The sequence below is a fragment of the Rhinolophus hipposideros genome, assembly GCF_964194185.1.
Source record: "Rhinolophus hipposideros genome assembly, chromosome: 18".
NCBI lineage: Eukaryota > Metazoa > Chordata > Mammalia > Chiroptera > Rhinolophidae > Rhinolophus > Rhinolophus hipposideros.
In genome coordinates, this window is record NC_138064.1 from 42,092,323 (window position 1) to 42,115,702 (window position 23,380).

General features: G+C 32.2%; 1 protein-coding gene across 5 annotated transcripts in view; it reads left to right on the top strand.

Moving 5' to 3' along the window:
• Positions 1–23,380, top strand: part of CACNA2D1 (calcium voltage-gated channel auxiliary subunit alpha2delta 1) — a 469,014-nt gene that overhangs the window by 237,437 nt on the left and 208,197 nt on the right. For all 5 annotated transcript variants that reach the window (XM_081079528.1, XM_081079529.1, XM_081079531.1 and 2 more), the window contains exon 4: positions 20,768–20,827. In XM_081079528.1, the coding sequence (XP_080935654.1) occupies positions 20,768–20,827 (60 nt within the window). The remainder of the gene's footprint in view (positions 1–20,767; positions 20,828–23,380) is intronic.

The following is a 23,380-nucleotide window of genomic DNA, read 5'->3' on the forward strand; positions in this document are numbered from 1 at the left end:
AAATGATTTTGTAAATGAAAGTTAATCAATGATACCATTGAATCGAGATGTACTGTATATCTGAAAAAAAATTCTTTGAGTATAGTTCACTGATTAAAAATTTTAGAAAATTCAGATAAAATACTTTGTGTAAATAGGAGAGTGAAATTCAAACTGTTGCCTTTGCTATTATGATTACGTTCACGTGAATGCTTGGAAGAACACGTGTTCCCTCTTACTCTCATTCTTTTGCTCTCTTGGCCTGTTCACTCTCCATCTATCAAGTATTTTCAGTCTCTTATCTCATTCTAGAATAACATTTGAGGATTCTTCTTTATTACCTACAGAAGATTTTCCTCTCTTTCTGCTTCTCTTCTCCCTGATCTGACCTTTGCCAAATATTGTAATTGATGCCCTTTCTCAAAATCTGAGAATGTTTTCTCAATTATGTTTTCATTAAAAGGTATCATAACATTTATCAAATAAAAATACAAAGTGGTTTTTCTTGCCCTTTTTTCTAATTAAGATTTCTAATGTTTCTGCTTTGACTTTAGCTTACTAGCTACAATTCATTAAAAAAAAAAAGATTTAAGGAAAAAATGAGCTTGAGATCTACCGTGTAAATACCTCAATCATTGCATGGTATTTCCATATGCACACCTACATGCAAATCATTAAGGGGGGAAAAAGTTCATTTTTGCTGTTCCAAGTTGGGAAATTGAGAACTATGTTTCTTAACTCTGTATGAACTTGAAGAAACTTATTTACTTGTGATTTGTTATTTTGGCACAAAGCATGATGACATTTGTCATCGTGAAGGGCAGAGTTGAGATAATCACAGGAGCTCTTGTGCTGTGACAAGGCTACCAGAACCACTGCAGGCAGGCTGTCCCAGCTGAAGGTTGCTGATGGTAACGGATATCCAGCTCTACTGAGCAGCTCATGGGGGAACAGTGGAGAGCCTGCCAGAGACTGGTGCCAACTCGTGTGGAGATGTATAGGACTTTTAGCAGCTACTTTGAAATCTTACTCTAATGAGGTTGGTTAGTTTCAGAAATGTAATTCAATATAAACTTCCTCATTTAAGGGGATTTGCTACGAGAGCAAAGTACTCATAATTGATGCCAAATTTCTTTTTTTATTAAATGTATGGGGTGATACTGGTTAATAGAATTATATAGGTTTCAAGTGTATGATTCTATAATACATCATCTATATATCACATTGTGTGTTCACCTTCCAGTCAATTCTTCTTCTATCACCATATATTTGACCCCCTTTACCCTTTTCTGCCTTCTCCTCCCCCCTTTCCCTCTGGTAACCACTAAACTCGTCTGTGTCTAAGAGTTTTTGTTTGTTTGTTTTGTTCATTTGTTTCAGTTTTATATTCCACATATGAGCTAACACATATGGTTCTGGACTTTTTCTTTCTAGTTTATTTCATTTAACATGATAATCTCAAGATCCATCCATGTTGTCACAAATGGCAGTATTTTATCTTCTCTTATGGCTGAATAATATTCTATTGTATGTATGTAACACATCCTCTTTATCCAGTCATCTATCAAAGGACACTTGGGTTGTTTCCATGTCTTGGCCACCGTAAATAAATAATGCTGCAATGAACATAAGGGTACATATCTGAAAGCAGTTATATATTATTCTATTTTTTAAAATTCATAAAATAAAATTGATAAAATACACACAATAGATAAAGGGGATATTTTGAAATATTTATAAATATTATCTTGGATTTCATTCAGGACCACAAAATGAATTTTCGGATTATAAAGCAGCTAATCAAAGATAAAGTTAATACATATCAAATGACCTAACTAGCATGCTAAATACATTTGTTTTTAATAACACACATGCTTCAAATATTGGATTTTGGTTAGATTTGAGGGGAGGATAAAAATTCAAGCATTCCACAAGGTTTCCAAGTCATTGCCAAAATGATTTAGAAAACTCTAAACTAAGAAAGTTAGCACATTAACTTACTTATACTCACTGTAATGTAGTTTGCATTTCCATCAATTATGGTGTGCTCTAGTGTAATACATGTTTTGCTTAGATTCATTTTTAATGTATTAGATTAAAAGTTTCACTACATAAATGAGATTTTATTTTGTTCATGCTACATTTTTTTAAGACTTAAAAATACCTCCCACAATCCCACACATCTCAAAAGATTTGGCAAACTACAATGAAAGCAATTATTAATTCCAAAGACTGCTAAAATATCCCAGATATTTGTCAGTTTGCCCAGGACTATTTTGGACACACATGTTAGAAGAGATTAATTGGATATTGTCATGAGGCCCTTAGTCATCAAAAAAATAGATAATGTGTAAATGTGTATTGTTTGAAGTTACTTCAGAAATATTTCCAGCTCTAACACTAATAATATTTAAGCATTTATTTTACCTGTTTGGTCTTGTTTAGTATTTTGGATTATGAAGGGTTAGAGCCCTGGTAAAGTGCAATTCTCTATCCAAATCTAACTATAAAGTTTCAGGTTAAATCTTTGTGCACCCTTTGAGGTCTGCACACAGCTCACCAATATAATTTGGCAGGAAAAGCATCAGGCAAAGGGAATTAGGAATTAGAACAAAAGGAATCTAATTTCAGTTTAACAGATGATTTGAGGGTGACTTGATAAAATAATCTTTTTAATTTCAAGGAAATTGTAACTAAAATATCATTAATCAACTAACGTTTTCTATGTAGGTCAGAACAGATACCATTGTACAAGAGAGTAACACTTTTGGGAGGCATTCTGAAAGGTATAGTGACAGAATTTTTGAGTGTGTGTGTGTGTGTGTGTGTGTGTGTGTGTGTGTGTAGTTTTTGTTAGATGGTACAATACATTTTTTAAAAAGGAAATAGCTGCTCGAGTTATTATCATTTGAAGACCTACATAGAAAATATAGAAACAATGGAGAGTTATTAAATAGAACACAGGAAAACTTACCAGTCAGTTGACCTGCAGGCACAGGGAGTTGATTTAATACATATACCCCGACTATTTCAACTCCTGACATGTACATTTTGGAACCACCTTGAAGCATCTTGAATTCTTACTTTGTTTTCTTCACTGGTTCAGTTGATCCTTTTGTCTAACAAACAGATGGTTCTCAAGGACTGGACCTCAAATTCTTTGCCCATTCTCTTTTATATTCTCTTTCTATGATCACATTTAATATTTTCACATATAAGAAGATGACTAACAAGTCAATACTTTCATGTTCTCTAAGCACTAGTTTTCCATCCCCAAACATTGAAATCTCTACTTAGTTTCCCAGATTCCATATGCTCCTCAAAATAATAAGCTTGATTCCCAAATTTGAATGTATAAACCCAACTAGACACTTAGCTAAATAAAATGAACTTCTATTTGACAGGATTTAGTCTCCTTAGAAAGAATTCATTATTTGTAGGAATAACTTTCTGTAAAAGTTTTTAGCTCTCCTTGCTTTGCTTCTTCCCTATGCAGTCTTCATATTCCATTTAGACTCAAAAATTGAAATCAACTCTTTTTCAGTCTCTCTTTTCTGCGTGGCACAGACCACCTACATCTTCATTTCTTAAATTTTCTTCCACTTAAGAGATCCATTTCATTACCCATAATAAAATATATATATATATATATATATATATATATGTATATACACACATATGTGTTATATATGTATACACATATATGTGTCATATATGTATGCATGTATTTTCTGTTTAATTAGCTAGAGACCTTGGGCCCTTTTTGGAAAGGGTGTGTGCACCTTTAATTCAGTGATAATACCTATTGATAAGGTTATTGTGAAATTACCCAACACCATGATTGGCATTCAATGCTAAGTGATTAAATGTCATGTTCCATTTATTTATTTATGTACCCTTAGGATCCCATTGAATATTAAGTGAATTAGTATACGTTAGTCATGCTATTTTTTTTTTAAAGCAAATTTTCTTCTGTGTTTTTCTACATTAAATTGTAAAATTCTTGAGGGCAGGATATATATATATATATGTATATATATATACACATACATACATACACATATGTATTATATACACACACATATTATACACATATCATGGCAAAGTAGAGGGGGCTACAGACTAGTCATACATTTTTAAAAATGCATGAAATTCTGAAAATCTGACTTTAATCAGTTCTTTGTAGTGTGTGGTTAATTTTCTTTCTTTTTCTTTTTTGGTGGGTGTGAGATTTTAGCTTTCTGTACGTCGTGATAATCTTGATAATCTTTCTTTGGGTTTCTAAAATGAATGTGAGTACTAATTGAGAGAAAATTATATCTAAGACTATATATTGCAGCCTGTTTCTTTGAAATATATCCATTAATATTATAATTTATTTTTCTATTTTCTTTACTTTCTTTGTTCCTGTCTTTTTATTTGCTGCTTTCAAATTCCTATTGTGCTTGAAGTTTACTACACATACAGACACACACACACACACACACACACACACACACACACAACCACACACATGCCCCTTTATAAGAGAAGAAGAAGGAAATTAGTTGGGTTTATTCATGTTGTGAATTTGTTTGACTTTTTTTTTCTTAATTACTTTGATTTAAAAAAATCCAAAATACTGTTAAAGTCAAGTTTTCCTAGATAGAAGGTGGAAATGAGTGGAAGGAAAAAACAAAGGTTCTGTACAGGATAATACTGAAAGCAACTTGTCTGTGTTCTTTGAGTTTGAAGGTGGTGATTAGGTTTTCAGATGTAGAGACGTGTGAGACAACCTAATTAAACACCTTTCTGCTGAAAAGCAGCTCCATAAATCCAGATTGCTTTGGGAAACTCTCAAAGCTTTTATCAGAAAACTAATGTTATAAAAGTCTTTTAAAGTAACATCTTTTGAAAAATTATATCCCAAACTGGAAATATAAAGATATTTAAGTAAGTATACACACTAGAATAGATGCAAAAATATATCTATAAAATATACAGTCAATATGTGTAAGCACATATTTTATACTAATAGTTAAAGTAAATTAATTTAATGACTTTATGACCCTTTAGCTCTTAGATTTCTCATTACAAATCCTTAATAAATAATTATATATTAGGCACATCATATGGAGATCAGAATGAGGGAAGAAAAGCAAATCTTTGTATGTTGTAGATTTATTGGAGTTGTGCATAAAACCTTCATCTTCTTTATGATTAGAGTATTTATTATTGCCCTCATTAGCAGTATACTTATTAAATGTGAATTTTTTGCCTTTAAATATAATGGAATGTATTTTGTAATTTTGTAGTATCATTCAATAGCATACCTTTCTTTCTAGCAAAAATATATTTTAGTTCTCCTTATTGACTTTTTAATGGCCAGACAGGTCCTTTATATCATCCAGTTTATCGTTCCATAAAATGAGAGATGGACCCAATGACTTCTAAGATCCCTTCCAATTTTTAACAACATATGATTGTATTTTGATTTTTTGAAATAATGCCAAGAGGAAATGGTGATGGGTTTAAGGATATTAAGAAAATTTGATTATTCAATTGAAAATAATCCAAAGTTCTATCAGAAAATATTTAAGAAGATGCCATTGCAATTTGAAGAGAGCATGAGATTGCAGTTAGATAATGAATGAGTAAAGGTGGTATAAACAAATTCACACCCTATTGGGTTGATTGAATTTATCTTTCTGGAAATTGAATATGGTGGTCTTTTATATTACAAATGAGATTTGAGGAAAGTTAATGAAGCTGAATCCTCATTAGCTGGCCATGCTTTTCTGCCTGTTTGAATGATAGCGAAGGATTGCTATTGTCTTTTAGTAATTAATCTCCTTTATGCGATAGAACAAACATTTTTTTTAATTTAAAACAACTTATTCAAAGTTAATACAATTATGGATATGAAGCAATTAAACATTGGCCAGTGTTCACAATAAAAAAAGCAAAACAAAAACTCATTGATAAACTGAATTCTTCATGCATAGAACAAGGGCAGTAGAATCTTGCTATGTAGATGATTCTTTCTTGGATGTGAATAATAATATCATTTTGGCTTCTGAGATTATTGCTTTGTGTTATAAAATTTTGCACCTCTGCCTCTTAAAAAACATTCACTAAAGAGTCCAAAAATGGCAATTTCTCATAATTGGACATCACACTGTTACATTGCGAACTCTACAACAGGTAATTTTTTTTCAAGGCAGGGTAGGCTTAGTTAATTCTTCAAGTTATGAATTCATTCTAAATCACTTACCTTTGAAATATAACTTCTGTAATAAAGTCCGTGGCTCCTATCCTTCCATTTATTAATGTAAACTTTTAGTTCATCCATAATTTAAAAAATAACTTCAACTCTTCCTAAAGCAAAATCATGTTTCTCCCTTTGTGTAGCCCTAATGCAGCTACTACTCTTATCTATGTCTTTCCAGAAGCTAGCATAGTGGAAACTCAATAACAACTCCGTGTATGAAAGTTGAGTTTTTCCTACAGAAACTTTCTTGTGTGAGCTCTTCTCTCTTCTGTATCCTTTTCTGTGAGATCAAATTCTTCTGTACTCTTCCATTACTCTCCAGGATCCACTGCTCTGAAACTTGACCCAGACATGCTATAATCAGGTGGTAACTCTTATTCTAATATCATCCTTTTGTTCTCCTTTGCTTTTAAACTGCTGGGAAATTTCCCATTTTCTGGTATCTTGTTTGTCTCTCATCTATATACAATATAATACACTAATTTGTCGTCATTCTATGCTAAGAAACTCATAGTGATTATTGCCATAGATATTTCAATTTAAGAGCACTTTGGAACAGGTAATGCATGTTTAGGCTAAATGAGTGAATCTTGGATGGAGAAACTTTCAAGCACTATTGACCAAGCAGGGAAAAATTTAAGTACAAATGCAGCCTGTTCCGTCTTTCTGGAGTCCCACTCATGAGTCTCTGTTACTCTGCTTACCCATTAAATAATCCCATTAATATTCTGCCTATGTGTTAAGTAAGACCACAGAGTAACGGATGTAAATGAGAGTTAAGTTCTTATGGTATCTCATCAACGTTATAACAAAACAATATTATTCGAGGACCTGTCACTTTTCTGGATCACTTTTCCAGAAATCATACATTCTATTTCCTTTGCCCTAACTTGTTACCCAATCTGGAGATAAAAATAGGATATAATAAGCTTTAAAAAACATTTTTGTCTAAACATACTTCTTGGAGACTCTCTCTGCATATGATCATAACCTTTTATCTCTGTCAGGTCTGGGGCATTTTTGAGCCTACTGAGTTGGTTTGGTTCATGCCCCAGTAATTCCAATGACAGGAAATCCCCTGCACCCTCCATTTCGCTCCGCTCTATAACACACATCAAAGTTGCACTGCCTTGTGGTTTTAATGCCTTACAGTGATTTTGATGAAATAATTTTTAGTATTTTCTTTCAAAAGTCTTTGGGGTCTGGGATAAAAACACTTAGAGGTATATTCAATAGGCTTCACTCAGAAATAATCTTGTCCACATTTTTCAAATATGGCCCATTTCTTTAGAGCAAATGAGTTTGTTTCTATTTCCCCTTTCTTTTGGATAAATTATTTTCTTAAAAGCTCCTAGATACCTTGGGTAAATGAATCCCTACAGGAACATCTCCTGTGCCCTCCCAAAGTGTGCCAGAGAAAATACAGTCTATGTGGCAAAAGTAAGAATCATCCTTCCCCTTCAGTCGCCTTTTTGATTATAGATATCATAGATCCTTCTGGAAGAAGTAAGGGTTAATAGAGTTTCTGAGGAGGAAACCCTACCTGCCTACACATTTTTTGTTTGTTTGTTTTGATCTGCTCTTTTGTTTTAGTGTCGATATTCATTCTTATTGACAATAACACTATTGAGTTATTAGGGTGGGTAACGCTTACCTTTCATGTTTAGCTCATAAAGCTATTGTCCTGGCCTATGAATGCTGCAGCAAAACAGTGGAATGCAGTGAGGAGAGAAAAATAATCACTTGTAAAAATGTTACTAATTTAGAAAGTGAACAAAAAGTTTAATAAATGTTGAAGGAAACTTTTAAAAAATACTTCATTGGTTGTTTGATACATAGCTGAGCTACTCTGTTGTACAGTGAATGAGAAGGAATTACTTCATGTTCATAGTTATTTTTCCATTCATGTGACATTGAGAGCAGGGTTATATAACTTCTTTCATCAGGTGGGATGGTGCAAGGGACCTAGAATGGGTAACCTTATTCAAATTCCATCTCTTTCACTTCTTTCTCCTAGCCAAGCACCTTATAGAAATTATCCCATCTATCTTTCCTACACAATTAGTAGACACTACCATTAGCTCCATTGACAGAGGAGTAAACAGGCTTCAGAAAGCAGGTAATGTACGGCAACTTAAACTCTCTGAAGTCTATTTACTCCTGCATAAATGGAACTAATGATACTAGTATCTACGGAGTATGTAAGAAAGATAGTAATAGATGGGATAATTTTCTGTGAGGTGCTCGGCAAAGAGTAAGTACTGGAAAGATGTCATTCTTTATTGATATTTATATCTTATTTTGATGGTCAACTGAGATACCATCTTTAAATACATTTCATAAATTGTAAAGAGCTATGCATATTTTAATTGAGATTCTTAATGAATATCATGCACATCATATAATGAATATACAATTTTAATTTTTCTTAAAATTAAAAAAAAATAAACCTTCTTGAAATTTCCATTTGAGAACTAAGGGTTTAAAATTTTGTCACTTCTTAGAAATTTATATCCAAGAAATATGAGCAGAAAATTATAGGATAATAATATGAGAATTATTAAGAGAACTTTGATAATTTCATTCTGTACGTTTTTTACTGAAATTGTTAAAATTCACATAAGAACAAGGAGAAATAATACTTGTATTACTCAAGTTAACGTAAAAACTAAAGAACTGCTTTATATTTTATAGCAATTTAAAACACGTTCTCTAGAAAAGAGGGAAACAAGAATGATATTATATATATTTCAGATTAGTCGTTTCTGATATTAAAAAAACAATAATAAATTGCATATTTTACTGATCTGATTGACTGATTTACATATCATAGTGATTTTCTAAATCCTAGGAAGAAAAATTATACGAGTGGGGGAGGAGCACACAGTAGGCACTCTTATGTACCACAGAATATGTGATACATTCACCCCATGGATCAACAAAAATGGGGGAGGGGAGGATTGTTTCCATAGCAACATTAATAAAATGGAAAATTTGGCTACTGTCTATGATCGCATCTTTTTAAGCCAGCCTACTGTCTAACTTGGCAGCCTGTGAGAGTTAGTTAAACTCAATGGTAAATTATTTAAAAGTAAAAAGAAATTAAGATAACATGACAGGAATGATAAATAGTTTACGAGCAGCGAAAGAGTAGCCTGAGGTAAAAGAAACAAATCCCCTTTGATGTACTAAGAATCAAAGGGAGGGGAGAGGAGGAGGAGTACTGGAGATGACAAATCATTATTGTAAAATTAAAAGGATTGAAGGTGAGTGAAGCGATGTAATCTGACAGGATCTTGGGTGCACTGCAGTATATTTAGACCAGAACGATATATACCTGTTTGATTATACCCTCAGTAAGACAAAACTCTTCCATTTTAATCTTCTTAATTAGTAATAGCTAATTTTGACAAAGATACTACTGCTATGTTTGTTTCACAAAAACCTCATTTAATCTAATTTAATAATTCTGTAAAACTGACACTACTATCTCTGTTTTACAGATGAAGAAACAAGCACAGATAAATAACTTCTCTCATATTTTCAAAGTCAATACATGTTTTATGGTTTCCTGAATTCTTCTTGAATAAGCCCTGCACACAATTTTAACTAAAAATAAAATCTTAAGAACTATATTCAGAATAGCTGAGTGAACAGTTAGTGTAATATTTTTAGTCACCACATAATATTGGGAAGTTTTTGCATTTAGTAGTATTTTAAATTTATGTGGAGTAGCTGCCCACGTCAAATGCGTCAAATATCTATTTAAAGAGCAGTTCGGGGGCAGTAGAAGGTAATGGATGTCTATCTGTGAGTTCATTTGGAAAATTAATAATTCAGGCTGTTTTAAAACTCTTGAATTATGATGCAGGAAATATAGTGATAAACATTGTAAAGATTATAAAATGCTGAAAGAAATTATATATGAAAAGATCTTTTACTGACGGTATAAACCTTTTATGTTAGTTTCTAATATAAGATATAAAAATAAATTTTGTAGACTTTTAAATCTTTTCTTGTTAATCTGTTTTTAAATTCATTTTCCATTTTTGATACATATGCCAATTTATACGTACACATATATGAAACTAAAGACAAATTACAAAAATATGTTCTTTTGTCATATATTTATTTATATTTTTGCATCTAGTAAAGGTCTTTAAAGAGAGTTGAAGCTTTTAGATTTGCCTTCTGATTTGACTTAAAAACAAAAAAGTAGAAAGTTCCAAAAAATAATTATAAAGGTACTTCTCAATCTGTTACACTACATCTTTTTATGATGTCAGTTTGCATCATATTCAATTAAATTGTGTCTTTTATATTTTCATATTCTAACAAAATCCACATGAATTTTGATACATTTTTAGGTTTACAGGAAGGTAGAGCCTCACACAAACTATCTGACAGTGAAAAGTGGCCTTTCCACACTTTTTTCTTTCTTTTTAAATGGTTGTGTACTTCATCAATTCTTTTATGTTACCTGAGTGGTACAAAGATTTGAATATTTTCTTATAAGTATAGTGCTTTTCCCCTTCTACTTTGCATAAACTTTTGTGCTTTATGCTTTATTTGGTAATCAACATGCTTAAAATGAAACCATGAAGCCTACAAACATTCCTGCAAATTATGAGTACTGGGCTATTAAGAAGTAAGCCAGGTTGAGTCCATTTAGTTTCCTGTATCCAAGAAAGAGAGAATGGAAGGAGGAAAGGGGAGAATTATGAAACTGTAAATATAAAGCAGTGCATTTCAATAATATATTTCAAAAAAGAAAAATAAGAAGGTAATTTTAGATAATTATACATTGCATTTTTATTAATTCTAATTATTGTAGGACATTTTATTGAGGATTTAATAACATTTCTACAGTTTCTATATACATTTAATATTGTTTCTGTAACATATCATTTTGCATATTTTGCAGTCATTTTGCATATTTTGTCAAAAAGGCAAATGTTTTCCCTTGTTATTATTTTCGTTTCCAAATTAAAGTCAATTGTCTCAGGAACAAAGCTCATAAACTATAATAATTAGTAAAAGTAAGACTCTCAATCATGATTAAACTTCTGAATTGATATCCATCCAATCAGGGACTTTTGCCTCACATATTCAAAAAAAACAAAGAAGACTAGAACAAATTGTTGTTATTTTATTTCTCACAGCTTTATTTCTCAAGAGCTTGCTTTTTACACAATATAAAACTTCTGCTTGAGCAGTGCTATGGGTTTTTATTTTAGAGCAGTGCTTTTCATCTTTAGTGCACATTAAAATCATTGGGTGGTCTTGTAAAAACAGATTGATAGGGTTCACCCCAAGAGTTTCTGATTCTGTAGGTGTAGTTTGGGTTTTGAGAATTTGCATGTCTCACCTGTTCCCAGGTGATGCTGCTCCTGCGTCTTGGGCACTTTGAGAAGGACTGTTCTAGAGACACAGACTTAATTTAAGCAGGGTGTGAAATGCATGCTCAGTAAAGAACTGAAGACAAAATATATGAATCAGTTAAATTATGGTGAAGATATGAAGATGGCTCAGTGAACATTTTTATGGAAGCAGACTCAACAAGGTATGTTGTACCAAGAAATGCCAAAGGTCTGATTTTTGACCCTTCTTGCACCTTAATAAGCTAGCCCACCACAATTTTAAAGATTGAGGTGATTCCCTGAGTCAGACACAGTTGACTTGGTCCTAACAACAGGCATCTTGCGCTTGTGTTCACGTCAGAAACCCCAGGCCCTCAGATCCAGTGGGAGCCACGCTGTGCGTGCTGTGAGTTTGTGTCCCAGCCAAGGAATCCTGAGTTTAGGAAACCCCAATCTTCTCAAAGGGGCCTGCCAGCAAACCTGCCTAACTTTTACCCTACAGATTATTCTTATTTTCCTGAGCAACAAAACTAATCTGTCCTCTTCTGTGGAGGGAGAAGTGCTGTCTGTCTGCCAAAGCTGTTATTCTTGAAGAGATAGTCCAGAGCAGTGGTTCTGCCCATTCTGTTCAAATGATGTGCGGAAACATGAGAGACCCATGGACAATTGTCTCCCAACACGGGGGTTGGAAGTAGGACTATTTCTGAAGGAACAATCAAAAGTATTTTGATGTTTTAGTCTCAGCTGTTCAGTAACTTGATTTCAGAAAGAATTTAGGATAGCTATTTTTTTTCTTTCCCCTGAAGAGGTGTATGTAATATTTCTGGGTGATAACAATTTCAAGATTTTCAATTTATTAACTTTATAATTTAGGAGTCACTTCTCTGTGCTTCAGTTTTTAATATGTGATAGCTTCCATTTGTTGAGTACTCCTATTTAACTCTTGTGATACAACATGCCGTATGCACCATAATAATCTTTGTTTTATATTTGAGAAAATTGAGGTGAAAGGTGTTAAATTTAACTTGCTACAGGTCACACATCTAGTGAGTGGTAGAGTTGTTTGAATTGTATTATGCTGTTTTCGCTGTTTACAGTAGTGAAAAATAATCGCTAGATATGTAATTATGAGGGTACAAAGGGATATAGAATGACCAAATTAGGATGGCTTAGGTTTGGTATTTGATTTATTTGTAGACAGTTTGTTGGTTGGCAAAGTGATTAAAGGTCTTTGGAATTAGCCTGACATATTCAACAGAATTCAGTTCTCAGCAGAGAGGATGCAGTTTGCATGCCTTAATGTAAGTTGTATATAATCCCCTAATGTAAGTTGTTTGATGTTGTAGCTTATTGTAGCTTAACGATATAGGACCCTAGAGCCAGTTATCAGAGTTATTAGTTGTACTAAGGGCTAGACAAGTTTTAGGGACTATCCTTTTTATTTTTTTCTCTTTTTTTCTTTTCCTTTCTACTACCTAAATTATCTTCCTTCTCCACAATGATCCTTTTCTGGGTTTCTGAATCTATGTTAGTATTCAACATTTAGAATATTAGGCAACTTATTATAAATTAATTCTAGAATACCAGAGAGGGATTACATGGATTAGCTGCAACATCCCCGGCCAAATTCTAATAAATTTTAAGGATCAGGTAGTGATGAATTAATCCATCAATTTTTAAAAATTAAGAGGCAATTTTTTAATCTAGCAATATGCTTCTCATGTAGGATGACACATTTTGTGGCCTCTCAAAGTGACATGGTGATGAATGATGATTTTAGTGAACCTAGTTATAAATCTTGCTACAACTGAGATAAAAGCTCGAAAATACTTGCAAATGATCATTTCTACATTTCTACACACATTAATTGACTTCTCTCTGCCACACTGTATGAGGTATGTGAGGTATACAGACACGAAAATACTACTTCTTATACCTAAACAACTCACATTTAGTGGTTTATTGAGAAAGAGAGCAAGAGCGAGAGCAAGAGAGAGAGAGGGAGAGAGGGAGAGAGAGAGAGAGAGAGAGCTTGCAAGAATTGAGTACAGCATGATGGGTATCATGATAGTGTGAGTATATGGCTCTAATAAAGGGCAGAGATCATTGCTGTTTACTTCCATCAAATTGTGCTTCTGTTTAGAACAGTGCTTCTCAAAATGTAATTAAATCCACATGTCTAACATAGAAAAATGATGGCCCTCTAAAAGAGTGCTTTCTAAGTTTAGTCCAAGGAAAAGATGTACTGTATTAAATGTGTAGATTTCTGGGAATGGCCTCAAGTACAGAATCAGAACCTTTGGATGGAGGTGGATTGAGTGGGTTTGTATGAGGTCCAGTTATGTTGAACAAGCTCATCTAGTGATTCTTTCGAGGTGGCTGATGTGGAAATTATATTCAGTTGAATAATCTTTTATTGTTTTTTGTGCTGTAGAGCCATAAAAAAAAGGTAGTGATAATTACTAGTTGTGTATTATTTACTTTCACTACTGCTAAAAGGAGTTTTACTGTTCTTACCAGATGACATCTCTTACCCTGGCTTCTGTGTTCCAAGAGTCTGCCAATTTATTTGGAGCTAATTACATCTCTGCAGATTAGAGTTGAAGCTTTGTGATTAATTTCAAAAGCATTTCCTGAATATGGCAGATCTAGGAATGAAATCTATACAACACGATCCAGAAGCCATGTTCCAAAAGATTTATTTTTCACTGGGCTACAAATAGAAGAATAAAAGATGACTGGCTTGATTTCAGCAACTTTTATTTATATATTTGCATATATTATAATCCATTAAAGCTTGTAGTAGAAGGAAAAATAGTGTTTGTATTATGAAATTTTCATTTCACGTAATCTGGAATGAAATCAATTGTGAGACGATGATAGGCTATCAAAAAATTAATCTGTAACCTTACATTGCACCTTATAGAATGTAAGTTTTATATGTGATTTGGCTTAATGCAATCATAAATCCATATTTTTACTATTAATTTTGATAATTCTCTTCTTATGTCATAACTTCAGTATTTATAGAAGTGTTAAACATTTGTGGTATTTTAAAATAGACATAAATAACAAGACTATATACTTTATTTCTACTTGGTCAGTCTATTTACAAATAATTTTAATCAATGTATATTTGAAATCTTATGTAGTATGTAGAATTTTCTGCTTCTCTTAAGAAATAATAATCAAGAAGGCAAACTTCATTTTTTCTTCTCAATAAACTCAAATAGATGGACTGGTGCTAAGCTATTTTACCAGGATTTGGTAGAATTTCTCAAATCACTGGAGTATATTTTTTTACATTAAAATAAAATGTAAAATGTAAAAAAAATTGAAATTTTGCATGTGTGTGTGTCTTGGAATCAATTTGGGATTGCCCTGCTAGAAAAACAAAAGTGAATTTGAAAAAAGGAAATTTGATGATCATAATTATCGTGTTTCATATCATTAAACAAAAGCAGAAAGTCTGCAAAAGTGTATTTTAGGCAAGCATCAGTAAAACATAAAAATAGCATTTAGTCATCTTTGTAAGAGTGGGCTTCCTAACCCGTAGCACCATAGTGAGAGCGGATTGACATGCCGTTGGATAAGTTGTATTGCTTAAGTGTTGATTTAGCATCTTTCAAACTGCACCAGTACTGCTGGGGCAGAAAGAATGATGATTTCTTGATGGAGAGAAGGAGTAGGTAGGAGTGTGTTTATAAATAAGGGTCTGCTGCTATGTTCTGATAAAGATGCAATTAATGCATAAAATTTTGGTGCTAAAAAAGGGTTTTAGAGATGGCTTCATCATTGTTTCCCTCTTCCAGGCATTATGTCTACTTTCCAAAACTCTGAGCAAACTGTTTCTCAGAAATCATTGACATTGATTCTCTTGTTTAATCTAAACCATTGCTTGCAAGGGTGATGGGTTTCTCTTAGACAAATCTTTCCCATCCATAAAACTGGTGGAGTTTCTCTTTGGTATTCAACCTGCATGCAACCTATTAGGAAGAAGAATCTACAATATCAACATCAGATGACATTTGCATAATGAAAATATATATATGCCAAACATTGTCAAAGAATACAGACTAATTCATTATAGTGACTGCTATGGGTAGGGGAATTGGTGGAAGGCAGTAAAGAAAGTGGACTTCTAGGTCATTAGTGATATTTTATACAAACAATTAGTGAGAAAATATGAAAAAAGATAAAGATGAATTCTGACTGATGGGTTCTAAACTATTTGTTCCTATGCTTTTCAGTATTTTTCATCTTTTATAATGATCTCTCCATTCTTATTCCATTTATGGTAAAAATAAAATAAAATTGACCTCATTTTACTGACAACTATATTAAACTGTTATATTCCCTGAATTGCATGTGCTTTTGGGACCAACATATGGTTCTACAGACGAGGGCTTTTCTGTAACATAAAATACAGTGAAAGTTTAGGGACCTTTAAGATGTTTTCATTTATTTCACTCCTATCTCTTGAAGTGGGTATCAGTTATTATTGTTCTAAATTAGTCTGTTCTATGAAGTTATGTTGTTTGATTCAAATGTAAGCAAAACTTTATTGAGTTTATAACGTGTGAGATATTTAGCATACACCAAATAGAAAACATATAAGGTAGATATTATTCTTAGATGCTGAAAACTGGTAAGACCGTTGCCTAAAATTTAATAGTTAGTGAATATTAGCAGCACCAGAATTGGAAACCAGATCTGTCTATTGTGAAGTGCATGCTCATTATACTATAGCTCCAAAATAATTGGTTGTACCTGTACACTTTTTTTCAAAACATAGAAGTCAATTCATTCACCTAATTTCCTGTTTTCCATAGGTTTGTGAGACCATTCAATTGATTGTCCTGATTTTTTTTTTGCTATGTTAAGAACATTGGATTAACATTGGCAAAATTCATTGCAGTGATAAAAAAAAAAAATTGTCAACATAGGTATAATATAATGATTTGCTAATCCTTAGTGGGTGTTGATGATTTGAACATTAATCACATAACATGCGTATTTTACTTGAATCACTCTATTGTGGAGCTCCGTTACCTCCTTATTAAAAAGAAAAATTTTGACATACACTAGCCAAAGAAATTGTTTTGAATTAGAGATGTTTCTTTAAATGATGTTTCTAGGTCAATTCTTGATTAACGTGAGTAATCCGCATTATTGGAGCCTAACAGAACTGTCATATGATCCCGGGAGGTTTCCTTTCAAAGTTATCAAAGGAAAATTCTTTACAAGTAAATATTTCAGAAAACTTATTTTATCTTCCATCAGCAATTAACTTACAGTTTAGGAAGCAAATTATTTACAGGTTTTGAAAATTGTCTATTTCCAAGAGAAAATATATTTAGGTATTGTTAAGGAGAGTGATAGAATTATTTTCTTATATACTATATAATTATACTGCTTTGATTAGTCTTTCATATCACCTGACAGAATTCAATGCTAGTGGAAGAGATAAAATGTGACAAAAAGTGAAGGTTGAGAATGAATAGGCCTTTAAGGGAGCTGATCTTTCTCTGATCTGATAAAACCTCTCCCATTCTCTATTTTTTTCTTCCTGCATATCAAAAGCTTTTTCTCTGATTAGCAATACTCTCTCAGGATTTGAGGGCAAGACCTATGTGAGGTCAATTCACAAACTGTCATAAATTTTTTGTGTTTATTTTGTTCTTTAGTCTTTGTCAATTTCTAAGAACGTGCTGGGAAATTTCTCATTAACCTCAAATAGTTTTCTACCAGCATTTTGGTTTTGATACTACTTTGTCTCTATATATTCTGTGAATGACTAGTAATGTTATCTTAATATGAGCAGAATTAAATTTTAGGTTTCTTTCATAGGTATTTATGCTGAGCTGAGTTCTTTGTTTCTATTTGGTGCTTGGTCTGCTTCTAATGAATGATACTATTACTATAGATTAAATGAGAAAAATACATTTTCTTTTTTTCTGAAATAAGTTATTGTTACAGGATATACTTATATAGCCAACTATGGAAATAGAAACGCTCTACCGACCAAATATTTACATTTTATTAGGTAGGAATTTTATCAATCTTAACATATTTGTCTGTGTAATTTAATGATAAATCATTGACTTAAAAAACAAACAAACAAACAAACAAAATCCTGTCACTTGACCAGAATAGAAATTAATTAGGGATTTGAAATGTACAGAAGACATGTCAGTTTGCTGTAGTCATTACTAGCTGGTCTTTGCCACAAGAAAGAGAACCCTCAGCAGCTATTTGCTTTAGTCCCCAAGATAGGCTATTTAAGTATCTAAAGTTCAGTATTATACTTTGTCATTAAATTTGCTAGATAAAAAAAAAAATCACTAATTTATTCATGAACAAAGAAGATAACACAGTAGTGCATTTCATAACTATGTATTTCTAGATTTTCAAGCCGGGGATATAAAATTTTGCAACTTTTGATCTTCAAATCAACCTTTTAAAATGCATTTTTTTCCTTATGTATAGCTCTGTCTTTCTGTTTCTAAAACAATTTCTGAATCTTGTAACAAGTGGCATTTGCTTCATAAAACTGGTGTTTAAAATATGTGTGTGTGCATACACACATATATATGCGCTTCATAAAATTATTTAAAAATATATATATATTTTTTCTGTGAATATATATATATATTTTAAAAATATATATATATTTAAACACTAATTTTATGAAGCGTATATGTATATATATATATATACATATATATATATACATAAAAAGTAAATAAAAATAATTTATTTTTTATATTTATTTATTTATATTTGTCTCCGATTTGGACTCTCTTCCCATTACAGTTGTCTTTGTTCGTTGCCATTGTTCATCCCTCAGATTTGTTTCTAGAAATAAACTGATGATTACTGTTATTACGGTGTATTAATCATGGATTATATCCATGTCCCATGGGCTAGGTTGTGCTTTCTCAAGGGCTCTAGAGCAGGGAATGGCACGGCAGAATTAGAGCTGGTACCTTGAACACTGTACTTCCCTGTGGCTGAATATCCCGCAGTGTGTTTTGTTTGTCTGGCTGGCTTCCTCCTTCTATCCCTCTCCACGACAAATAGACATTTTAGAGTTCTAATATTTCTTAATCTAAAAAAAAAAAATTAACTTATTTATATTTTATCCAGTATTTTGCCTAAATTCACAAAATGCTTAAGTTCATTATTTGCCACATACATATGAACTGTTTAGCTGTTCTTATATCATCTGATAAAAATGAGGGAAGACTTACACGTCTAGTTTTGTCGAGAATATGTCTTCCTGTTTATTTTCTCATTCTGTCTTTCTTTATCTTCCCATACTCAAGTTTTCTTATAAAGAAATTGCTTCCATTTGTATGCCATTTTAGCCAGTGTTTCTTACATTTTCACGTTGAATTTGAGTTTCCAGAAGGAGGAAATGATGTAATATCACTGAAATGTATGCGCTTTTCTTTTGTTTTTGCTCTGTTTAGTTTCTTGTTTTTGTAGGACTAAATAACTTTTTTTTTCTTTTTTCTTTTTTTTTGGTTATTCTCTCTGCTGCAATTTCTAACATTTACTCGCTCCTATTATACTCTGTTTCTGGCTCATAACTGACAGCCGAAATCTTTGTCATTTAAGCATGCTTGACAATTTTCTTTTTAATTCAGCTTAGGGATTCTTAAATTAAAATCCCCCATTAAGCAATATTTTGTAGTCATGGATAATACCTACATAATGGTTTCTAAAAATGAACAGATTATAATATTAAATAGCAAGGGATAGAAGCCAATATACTAACATAAAAACTGTCCTACAGAAGTGTTTCCGTTATCCAGCGTTGTCTGGACTTACATAGGAAGGTCATACACTGAAGGATACACTGAAAGATTAAACACATGAACCATTTAACCACTATGAGATTTATACTTTTTAAAAACTTAACCTGATCATTTATCTCTTAATACATGAGTTTAATACATTCACGTTTATTATATTTGATGTTACACTTGCCCTTTTTCTGCCACTGTGTTCTAGCAGGGTTGGGGAGCGGGCCACAGAAGTAAACACTGAGCTAGTTTCTCAAGTGACACAAGAATGCAAAGAGAATCATAATTACTCTTCAGATTTAGGTAGTTGTTACATATATTGCTTACTGTCTGCCAAGCACTGTTCTAAGCACTTTATGTGTAATACATCATTTAATCTTTTGAACTATCCATAAGGCCGATTCTCACATTATTCACATGAGAAAACTGGAGAAGAAACTTAAGTTTCTCATGTTTGCACATGTGGATGCAGCAGGGTTGAAACCCAGGCTGTCTGCTTTCATATCTGTGTTCTTAATCACTAAATGTTCTTGTGTCTTGTACAAGCTTATTACACAGAGAACATAATAGTGACACTGGGAAATACAGAGAGAAAAATCTAAAAACTATTAAAGAGGAAAAAAAGAATTTATTTATAAAAAATGATTAGCAGACTGACCACAGACAGTTTATCTCCAGCAGAAACTAAGGGAATACCATTTTAAAAGTGCTAAAGGAAAATAAGTCAGCCTAGACTTTTCTAACTACTTTCATATTCAAGAGTGAAGGTAAAATAAAGCCATTTTCAGACGTGACAGCTTTCTCCTATTCACAGATTATCTCTGAAAGAACTATTAAGACTGTACTTCAGCAAGGAGGAAATTACTGCATTTCCATGGATTTTGGCAATAAAAAACAAAACTATGCTATTAACAAGGTGCCTACTACAGTGCTTCACACATGTTTATTGGCCTTTCAATGTCATTTCCTTTCCACTTATATAGAAACATGTGCTATAGAGGTTTTTACTAAAAGCAATCTACCGAGTTGAGCACACTTTACTGATGAAAGCTTTTCCTAAAAACTGAAGTGTTCGTGTTTGCTAGAAAGCATTTGATGAGGACACTACTGCCAATTATAGCAGAGGTAGTGAACTTAATGATATTCAAGAATAGCGTGTCATTTATGTTACTAAGAGTAAATACATATACTGTATATCAACTTTAGTAGATTAGATCACTAAATGATTTAGAATTTATGAATCATAAATAAGGAGTCTCTTCCGTTTTTTATGTCCTCGTAGTTGATTTGAAAACCCAAGGATTCTATATAATAATAATGTATTCTTGTGGTCATTGGAATTCTAAGATTTATTGTTTCCTTTTCAGCGCCTGGCTTTGGAAGCGGAGAAAGTTCAAGCAGCCCACCAGTGGAGGGAGGATTTTGCAGTAAGGACCATTTTTTTACCACTTGATTTAATAGATTCATGTTTTGTGTTTGGATAATTATGATTACATTAAAATATTTTAGTGATGGAATCTAATGATATTATAAGACCAAAAAGCGGCTATCCCTTTTTTTCCCTTAAAAAAAAAAGTCTTTTAGGTAATCAGGGACAAATTATTCAAAATGTTTTTGTGTACATTCCATATTTTTAAAAAAAGTTCCTTAAAATGTTCTTCATACTCAAAACTATTTATAAAGTTAATCCTGGTACAAATAACATTAAATTACAGTATCTGAATAAACTTTGTAGATATTATTGAAAACAAGTTGTATTTAAAAACTTTGAGTTTGCGGTAAGTGATATGCATATTATAATCACCTTGATTGTGAGCAATGTGATTAAAGTGAGAATCAGTATTTTAAATCTTGTAAAACTTAATTCATTCCACTTTAGCTAGAAGTAATCTTTCATCTACTTGGGCTGACTTTTAGAAATGCCAACCAATGTCAACTTTTCCATGTATATCTTTGATGAACTTGTTTTGTGCTCCAAGAATCATTGTACTAATACAAACAGCAGACATTATTTTTATGATGAGATCTATCTATCATCTATTTTCTTACAGCCAAGGGACACAGTAAAAAAAAATCCATCTTTAATAGTCAGTTAAAATATTTGTTATGTATTTGAGTAATTTTATTTATATTGAAAATCTCTTTAGTTTCTGATCATAGAAAATTTCTAGACAGTTCATTCTGGGGATGTTGAAATAGGAATAGAGGATGAGTGATAGCTTGATTGCACTATTCAAATTTCTTTGAATGTTTTGCAAAACAGAAGTCTCAAATGTGAAGGTTAAGAAATTTGTGCTTCAATAGACTACTAAACTGAGTTTCCATAATTAGCACTTTTATTTTGTTTTTGCATGATTATATTGTATATGAAAGGAAAATACACTAAATTAAATTTCTGGACTTATGTGGTAATGGTTAGTCTTCCACGGTTGACACTGCTGTTAACCTCTTTTTACTATCTTTACCACAAATATATATAAAAAAAAAAATCCACAAAAACTCTTAGTCTACTAAGTTGAGATTCTACTTGATTGTCAGTTTGATTCTTTCACTAAATTGATCATGTTGGTATCATGTAGGTACTGGCTGTGTCCACAATTGTTTGTCATAAGTGTGCTAAAAAGATTTGTCATCCATAATATATGAAGAAAAGAAATCAGTGATTAGGTTAAAAACACAACCTTTTTTAGTACTGGGGACACATTTTAAGGTCATCCAATGAAGATTTTACAATGTAGTTTGTTGCTGTTAGATAAAAGGAAACTTGAAACTTCTTTTGTTTCTTGAATAGATAAAAAGCAGCCAAACTAATTTATCCAAATGAGTATCCTTTCCATTAACTAATATTAAATAGAAATTACTCTCCCTCACCAACTTACGAGGCATAGTAAAAGTAGTGTAAAGGCATAATACATGTGAAGCTACACCGCGTATTCTATCTAGTTTTGGTATAATACAATTGATGCTGTTTTTATCTAAATCACGTGTTATATTAAGACTCCAAAAATCATCAAGTTCAACCAAATCAGCTTCTGTTGTATATAAATCCCATTGCTTTCAAAAAGAAAAGTTTTTCTTTGTATTAAAGGAATTTGGTAATATTTCACATGCTCACTTACTGTATGTTTTTTTTAGTTTTCTAAGGAGCAATAATGTGGAAAAAATAACTTGGCAAGTAGTGACGAAGTCGTGCCTTTTATATCATCGGTGGTGTTTTTATTTAATTATTATGTTACTGCTTTATAGATATAAAGTTTGTTTTTTAAGACATATTGTAAACTCATTGATATCAAACTCATAACACTAAATTAACATTTTGGCAATGGTTTATTTCTTCTTACAGATGTAATGGGTGACCATTGTGGATGACACAAAAACTCTGAATGTGTGTTAGCTGTAACTATATTTTATTGAATCAAAACTATCATCAATTGTAAGGCATTCTATCGTTTATGTGTTGCTAAGAAAGAAAAAAAGAAGCCAGTTAAATAATTATGCACCAATAATTTTAAGCTGTATTCTTATTTGTCAAATGTCTAAATGTGTGGGGGAGGGGAAATTACCTTGAAGTGTAACCCCTATTCTCTACTTTCTCAGTGCCTATGTCCAAACAGAAGCACTGCTAGGAAAATTTATGCAAGAAAAAAATTTAGATTAGTCCCACAACGACACAAAAGCCATTGCTAAGTCTTATATAGTAAAATAGAAAATACGTTTTTTTACCCAGTAAATGTTAAGAGTTCTTAGCAAATAGTAGTCATGGTGTGGGAGAATTCTTGAACAAATTTGGTTCTTAATTTCCCCCTAGATTACCTCACAATTTATTGAGAACCTATGAACATCTTGATTGACATTAAAATAGACTGGTAAAAGGAAAAAGAATTAGACCACTTTAGAGCCCTGTCAACTCATTACCTGAGTCCTTGAAGAACTGTGAACGATATTCAGGGAACACGTATCTGTCACAGTTAGCACACTGA